The sequence below is a fragment of the Ascidia mentula genome, chromosome 7 (genome assembly GCF_947561715.1).
Source record: "Ascidia mentula chromosome 7, kaAscMent1.1, whole genome shotgun sequence".
Taxonomy (NCBI): domain Eukaryota; kingdom Metazoa; phylum Chordata; class Ascidiacea; order Phlebobranchia; family Ascidiidae; genus Ascidia; species Ascidia mentula.
The window spans coordinates 16,086,224-16,094,418 of NC_138572.1; the positions used below are offsets into that span (position 1 = coordinate 16,086,224).

General features: G+C 38.9%; 1 protein-coding gene across 2 annotated transcripts; it reads left to right on the top strand.

Moving 5' to 3' along the window:
* Nucleotides 1-2,018: 2,018 nt before the first annotated feature.
* Nucleotides 2,019-7,534, top strand: LOC145908447 (chymotrypsinogen 2-like). Of its 2 annotated transcripts, XM_082995730.1 has the most exons (13): nt 2,019-3,304; nt 3,590-3,707; nt 4,007-4,096; nt 4,195-4,327; nt 4,706-4,816; nt 4,926-4,987; nt 5,210-5,364; nt 5,445-5,537; nt 5,650-5,804; nt 5,983-6,125; nt 6,557-6,704; nt 6,896-7,011; nt 7,390-7,534. In XM_082995730.1, exons 2-13 carry the CDS (start codon nt 3,603-3,605, stop codon nt 7,495-7,497), a joined length of 1,419 nt encoding a protein of 472 aa, XP_082851856.1. In that variant the 5' UTR covers nt 2,019-3,304; nt 3,590-3,602; the 3' UTR covers nt 7,498-7,534. The 2 variants fall into 2 exon arrangements, 1 of the variants encoding a protein (XP_082851856.1); XR_014402996.1 differs by lacking the exon at nt 7,390-7,534 and having other exon boundaries at nt 6,557-6,823; nt 6,963-6,989.
* The last annotated feature ends 661 nt before the right edge of the window (nt 7,535-8,195 follow it).

The window sequence follows — 8,195 nt, forward strand, 5'->3', positions numbered from 1 at the left end:
TGTAGTTGTTTCCTTTTTTTCTTCAGTTATGTTTGTTGGACTGCACTCCAAAAAAATACACGTCATGTACTCAACAGTCATAGTTCACTCTTAAGAAGACAATGGGGCAGTGTGATACAAATGCCAATTCATTTGGTGCATAGTTTTCTTCATGAACTCGATCCCTAATCTTATATTTTAATGAAACTCGTGCTTTCGAAAAAAATGCAAATTACCGGGTTGTTGTAATGTTCTATGTATTATATGTTGTCTTTGTCTTGGAAAATGTCATATGTTGTGATTTGACCGTTTCTTCCTGTGCTTCTGGAATGGGGGCGACTATTTAGCGCCTGTGCTATACAGTTATACTGTGCCCTAGTGGATTTTTCTTTGCCCCTTCAAAATGGCATACGTAACGTTTTGCCGGCACCTCACAGGCGGTACACAACCCACTCAGAAGCACTTTAATACAGGAAAGAGCTATAAATGGTTAAACAGGATGCTGTGCTCCACACATGATAGGAAGGCGCCTGCGTTAAACCGAATATACCTGTAGATGTGGGTTTATCAGCATACTACAACAGTAAGTAATGTTTAGTGAGACAAAGTGACCAAATGTGAAATGTTGTACAGCTAATTGGTTTAAGAATTTGTTTTAGCTTTTCAACCAGGTAGAGTGTGTGGTGACATAACAGGGTTTCAACATAATCTTAGGTAAAATTACTTGTACTGTCATCAGCTTATGGACGTCGACATGCTCTTGTTTTTTGCTTTCACATTTGCAAATATCAATCATGTATCCATCTAGTGGATATCTGTAGTTCGCGCCGTTTATTTTGTTGTTGGTCTAGACTTTTTGCTTTGAGCGAATTTATCTGAAATATTGCCTAGACCCATCTCCGACCCAAGTTCCGGAGGGTGACCAATAATTATATAATTTGCTCAGTAAGTAACTGGCATGCATTGGATATATGTAACAACATGAAAAAAACAAAATTATGATGTGCCCCTGCCCCCATAACAAAAAATTTAAAAAAGTGCAAGGTTAGCTGAGAATACAGCGCAACTCCGCTGTTCAAATGTTTAAGAGGACAAATTTTAAATATTTGAAACATACATTTCCAGTTCTTACAAATTTGTGTGGGGCAATTTGGGCCTGTGATCAAACATTTTTTAAGCAGTTGCGATAACATTTGAGATCTGACACTGTCGGCCATGTGCTAAAGGAGACTACTACAGGCACTTGCCCTTGTAGATTAAACTAGGGATGGGCAACCTTTAGCAAAGCCGGGCCAAAGCTACACTTGATTTGGCGACAAATATGTTACCTTTGGTGTGTAAATCTCACAACTCCTTGATAAAAGATATGTGCAATTTTAACTGCTCAATATTGTCAAAATAGTGATTTAAGGCTCAATACGTCGCAATTTAATTGTGTTGAGTTTGCCAAAGGCAGAGTTGATTGCAGTAAAACCTCACGTTGCAAGTACCTGTTGGGGTCGCAAGACATTAGGAATATTTTTTGTCAGTCGCGCCAAAAAATAACTGCGGACTGGTCCAGATTAACAACAAAGTAAACGGCGCGAACTACAGATATCCACTAGAAACTAGATGGATACAGGAGTGATATTTGCAAAATCGAAAGCAGAAAACAAGAGCATATCTACGCCCATAACCTGAAGACAGTACAAGTAATTTTTCCTAAGATTATGACACTACCGGCCAACTTAACATGCGCGCACGTTACTAAGTTACATGTTCGTTAATTAGGTACGCGTACATGAGTTTGACTTAGACACGGATGGCCATGAAATGTATCCTATTAAGGTACATGTACACTAATAGCGAACGTGCTGCTTATTAACGCGCGCCTACCTTATTATTCCACATGATGTCGCTCCAGGCTTTAAATAACGTGCATGTTCGTTAACAAGGCACACGCACGTTATCTAAGGTACGCGTACAATATGACGAATTATGACACCTATGGCCAACCATATGAAAGCGCCTACGTTAAATAGAATATACCTGAAATGCAAACCGTAGATGTGGGTTTATCAGCATATGCGTTACAGTAAGTAATGTTTAGTGAGATGAGGGGACCAAATGTGTAGTTGTTTCCTTTTTTTCTTCAGTTATGTTTGTTGGACTGCACTCCAAAAAAATATACGTCATGTACTCAACAGTCATAGTTCACTCTTAAGAAGACAATGGGGCAGTGTGATACAAATGCCAATTCCTTTGGTGCATAGTTTTCTTCATGAACTCGATCCCTAATCTTATATTTTAATGAAACTCGTGCTTTCGAAAAAAATGCCGGGTTGTTGTAATGTTCTCTGTATTTTATGTTGTCTTCGTCTTGGAAAATGTCATATGTTGTGATTTGACCGTTTCTTCCTGTGCTTCTGGAATGGGGGCGACTATTTAGCGCCTGTGCTATACAGTTATACTGTGCCCTAGTGGATTTTTCTTTGCCCCTTCAAAATGGCGTACGTAACGTTTTGCCAGCACCTCACAGGCGGTACACAGCCCACTCAGAAGCACTTTAATACAGGAAAGAGCTATAAATGGTTAAACAGGATGCTGTGCTCCACACATGATAGGAAGGCGCCTGCGTTAAACCGAATATACCCGTAGATGTGGGTTTATCAGCATACTACAACAGTAAGTAATGTTTAGTGAGACAAAGTGACCAAATGTGAAATGTTGTACAGCTAATTGGTTTAAGAATTTGTTTTAGCTTTTCAACGCTCAGAAAAAAAGCTAGAACAAACCCCGTATTAAATCATCAACAAAATATCTTGGCACTTGTGCATATTGTTATATTTTTTCCGTGCATCCTATGCAGAATCAAAACTTCAAACTGCGTTTATTATGGCATTTGAAATATAGCCAGAGGAAGGAATTGCAAAAAGCGAAGGTTGCTAGAGTGCTGCAAGTATTTATTTAGACCTTAGAAAGCATTATAATCAGGATTGCCATACCATCATTATTTCTTATTTTTTTAAACTGCTTTTTGCAATTGTCTGTGATATCGGTTTATAACAATGTTTGTAAGCTCCGTTGTCTTGTTATTACTCTGTATTGTTGCATTGTGGCTTTTGATATATTTCTCATGTTTCTCTATCATACCTTTCTGCTACTGGAAAAAATCATGCAGCACGCCGCAGGACGCAGAAAACGCTGTATGCAAACACCGCAACTCTTAATATTGGTTCGTCTGTCTCGTGTCTTTGCAATGAGGGCTTCGGATCATCAGGTTCCGTGATTGCGTTCTGTAATCTTGGTGGGGAGTGGAGCAAATATTCTTCGCAGTGCGTAAAAGGTGACCGCATACGGTTTATATGTTTGCATTGATTTGAAATATACAACACAAGGTATCGTGCCGCGAATTAAGTTACTTGGTAACGTACGCTGTTGACGAATTTCGGTACGCCGGAAAACATTACTCACATTAGTCTGCATGATTTTTCCGTGGGTGGATGTTGCACAGAAGCGAACACTTATTATCGTATCAACACCGGGAAAAATGCTGGATGACTGTATCTAATAATAATAATAATAGCAGCAACAGTAGAAATTAAACATATTCCATGTGTGTTTATTTAAGGGCTTCACAACATATGCAAGGAATCCAGACTGCAACCTTGCCTGCAGCCCCGAATTACCCTTCTCCCTACGAGGCCAATTTAGAATGCACGACCATAATATCAACAACACAAAATAAGGTGAGGATAGCTATCTTCCATCTTAATATTTTCTGCAAAATGTTTGTTCACATCAGCAAACCACATAGGCATGATTGAAAATAAAAAAATCTTACCGGAACGATTGAATAAAAATAAGCGGTGTATAAAGTCTTATCCGGGATTGATTTTTTTTTGCAATGACACTGGAACAAGCTACTCTTTTAGGCTAGAAATGTATTTGTTTGTTCCAGCTTTGAACATTACAACATAAATGCTATTCTGCAAAGAAGTATCATGGATGATTGTGTAATAATAATCATTTTTTTCATAATTTTTAGAAGATAACGATTTCCTTTCTTGGATTTCACATCGAAAATGATCAAAATTGTCAATTCGACAAACTTCTCATTTACGATGGTCCAGTACTGGTAAATATGTTTTGACGTTCGATTTCATCGTAATTTCACACCCCTACTACGCGAATTTTCTGATTTGTTGTCAAGAGAATTAATTGGTTTATTTAAAGTACACAAGTCGAAGTTATTGCGGAAGTGAGGGCCCTCGTGATTTTGTGGCCCATCATTCCTCTGTTACTTTGAAGTTTGTGTCTGACGACACCTACGAGGGACAAGGATTCTTACTTCAATGGACGACAAGCGGTTTGTAATAACATGTTGTCACGGACTGAAACCCGTTTACTGTAAATTTCGTTAATTGGGATATGATTGTTTTGTCTGGTAACGCACATGATCAATACGAGACGTTATTTAATCACATCGGGATTCGAACCTAGAATCTCTTGATCCTTTTCTTCCAAGTATGTGTTTTTTTTGCCAATCGCCCTATTTAAAAAACGACATGTGTTTTAACCACATCAGGATATCCTGGCCAGGAATCCTGATCAGGTTTTCTTAAGTAACACCTTTATGATGGCAAATTTTCTCAACCGCGAATGTAACAACAACAGAGCCAATGAAATGTTCAAAATCAATCACAAGCCTGAGAAAATCATTTTTTTAAATATAAATTGTATTTAGATCGCTGTCCCGATAACCAGTTTCAATGCTGGGATGGAGTTTGCATTCCTTCTAGTCAGCACTGCGACGGCAAAGCACAATGTGTGGATCAAAGCGATGAAATAGAATGCGGTGAGTTTTAAAAGTAAAATTTTGACAGTAAACAGTTATGATAAAAAGAGCAAAAAACGTGATATTTAATAAAATAACAAAGTGGCAAGGGACGCTTTCTTGTGTTTAGCTTTAACGAGTTCAAACTTCAGTGAATGCGGAAAGCCTAGCGTCGCCCCTAAATTTCTCTGGGTGAGTTGCCGAGTGACGAATTTTCCCATAGGGACAGCTGGCCCAAAATATTCTGCCATTATAGTTTTGCACAAAAAAATACTTTTATGTAGGTCTTATTCTATATACTTTTAAAATTTAAAACATTATGCAACCCCTTTTCCTAACTTGCCCCAAAGAAAGTTTTCGGAACGCAGATTTGATTCAAACACTGAAGTAATTTTGTGTTGTCCCAAATTTTAGGATCTACGGATTGTCGGAGGCAACAAGGCTATTTCTGGTTCATGGCCTTGGCAGGTGTACTTAGTGATTGACAAGAGCTACGTGTGTGGTGGCTCAATCATCACCTCACAGTGGATTGTAACGGCGGCCCACTGCACTGTGGGGCAAAGTCACAGGCAAGCGAGACATATATGTTAGACATGTGACAAACTTTATGGAATGTGAAATAAACAATTTTGCTGTTTTGTCTGCGCAGGGCTGTGATTGTTTACGCTGGATCAATCTCACTTAACAGCATGACCCAGAAGATTGAGTCTAAGCGTGTCATTAACCACAAAGAATATTCCGGGTGAAAAACTCTGTAAAACTGGTTAAAAACAAACAAAAAAATTTGGTCCAAGCGCCCTAGGATTTTAGTGAAAACGGAAAGAATGCTTAACGTTTGTCTATATTTTTTGAAGGGAGCCTTCATATCACAACGACATTTCACTGATTCAACTTAAGACTCCGTTAAATTTCTCAAAGACCGTTCGTCCTATCTGCTTACCACGTGACACATCCACTTTTGATGTTCCTCCTGGGACTGTATGTGTCGCTACCGGTTGGGGAACGCTAGGTATATAGAGGGTGGTAGAAGTTACATCAATGAACAAAATTGTTTACTAATTATGCTGCAAGTAATGGCCCCCAAAGATATTTTCTAAACTGGGAAGTATCAAAAGTAAAAAAAATACATAAAAGCAGAGGTTTGCGTAACGTTGTAAAGGGATAAGGACATAACCACTTGTTTACAGCTTTCAACATAACCAGTCCTACAATTCTGCACCAAGTTCGCCTGGCCATGATTAAAAAACAGACCTGTCAGTCGTCCTATTCAATCACTGACACCAACTTCTGTGCCGGGAATTACGATTTTGGTGGAGTGGATACTTGCCAGGTATGTTTTTAGACAGAACGTACGACATACGAAAAATCACTGTAAACATCGTGCAATGTAAACATTTCACAATACAGCACAAAGTGCACGCACATGGTTGCAGTGCGGTATTTTATGCTAAGTGCGTGCGAAAATTATTGTGTTGCCTCCATAAATGTCTGAAAACCTTTAGTTTAGCGTCCGCAGCTTTTTCAAACGTGGTTTGTTCTATATATTGCCCAAGTTGTATACTAAAATACCACCAGCTATAAACTTTCACCACAATCCCTACCTGTGTTTTACATGTATTATTGTTCATAAGTGAAACTTTAGTGGCTCACTTCCCGCGTTTTGCGATCCTGTGGTGAAACTATGAAACTGATTTGCGTCACAATTGAGTGCAATTATTCAGCAAAAAAATTAAACTAACTTCGTATAATCATTTTTCTTAGGGCGATTCAGGCGGGCCGTTTGTTTGCTTGATCAACGATCAGAAGTGGTTTTTGATCGGGGTTACATCCAACGGCGTCGAGTGTGGTAAACCGAAGTTCCCAGGACTGTACACAAGGGTGGCGAAATACGAGTCTTGGATTAAAAACCGTAAAACAGCTGACGTTATATTTTTTGTAACTGGGTGTATGTAAGAAGAGTGTAAGAAGCTGGCTAACGTTAGCCGGGATGCAAAACTATTTAACCACGAAGTTGACAATTCTCGCGTTGTAGTTTACTTACATATTGATGGTATACAGTTGTACAACCAACCAAAACTAAATTTAGTCACTGCTTTGCAGACATAACGGATGATCTGCCTCTTCCACACACAGATTTGAAGCAAGCAACTACAACAACATTAGCAAGATCCAAAGTACCAACATCAACAAAACCTCAACCTATTCTTGTATTTAGTGTATGTGTCATGAAGTTCATTAGCTGTTGGTTTTTGGTTGGAGAGGTAGATTTATGGGCCTAATACTTTTTTGTGTGTTCCACCGAGCGAACAAAAAATACCCAGATTCACTGCACAGATCAAAGCATGTAGACAATATCTTGAACATAGTTTTTCTTATGTAACCTGCATATATGCAGTTTTTCTAAACTTGCGCTAATAAATTTTTAATTCGCTGTTTCGTTTCGACCTATAAGGTCTTGCCAAAGTAACTGCTAAGCAGGTACAATTTGTTCGGCATTGTGGTGTCACACTATGTCCAAATATACCACGTTGGTGACCCGAGTATCAAGCACGACTGCTTTAATAAAATGAAAAAAACATTCTGTTGCTCACAAGTTACCACACATGCTGATGCTGCACTGCGAGGAATTTCAGATCACCAAACCAAATACTTCTACGAGGTGGCGGCTTTGGATCAGGATACTGCTCCAAATGTTTCATTGATTTTCTTGACTCTCCACCAGCAGAAGAGAAGTACGCATCGATCAAAAAATAACATTTTTTTACATTTGGTTCATTATCGAATATTTGTTAATACAACAAATGCCGGAAGAAATAAGTGTTAATCTGACAAAAGAGGATTTCGTGGATTTTTGGTCCTCGACTTGCACGCCAGGGAAGACAGCTGCAACTTTGCAGTCGGCCGACGCCAAGTCAAGCAAATGATAACTGCTTTTAACAACAACGCTTTGGTGTAATGTCAAAAGTGCTCCGCAAGCCTTCTGCCTATCAGGGAAGCGACCAAGGCGGTGGCCTGCAATATTGATTGTTGCACTGGGTTAGGAGGCACACAGATAACTACAAAGAATAAATTTGTGTGCATGCTAGTCTCAAAGCTAGTCCAGAGACCTTACACCTGTTAAGGATTTGCTTATTATGTACATATTGCACTGCTATTACCTTTTTTACATTCACGACTTTTTAATATTAGCATCATCGCTCTCAAACACGTAGCGTTACATTATGTGAAGCAAATTTACCAGTGTATTTGAACAACAATGTGATACATTGGCTAAAAATCATTCCAAACTGATCTAGAAGGTTTTCTTAACAAAGAAAACGCAGTCTCAAGGCTTTTGTACACGGTTTATTGCTCCACAGTTGCGAAGATATAATTTGCTAAATGGTTATTCCCGTATCTC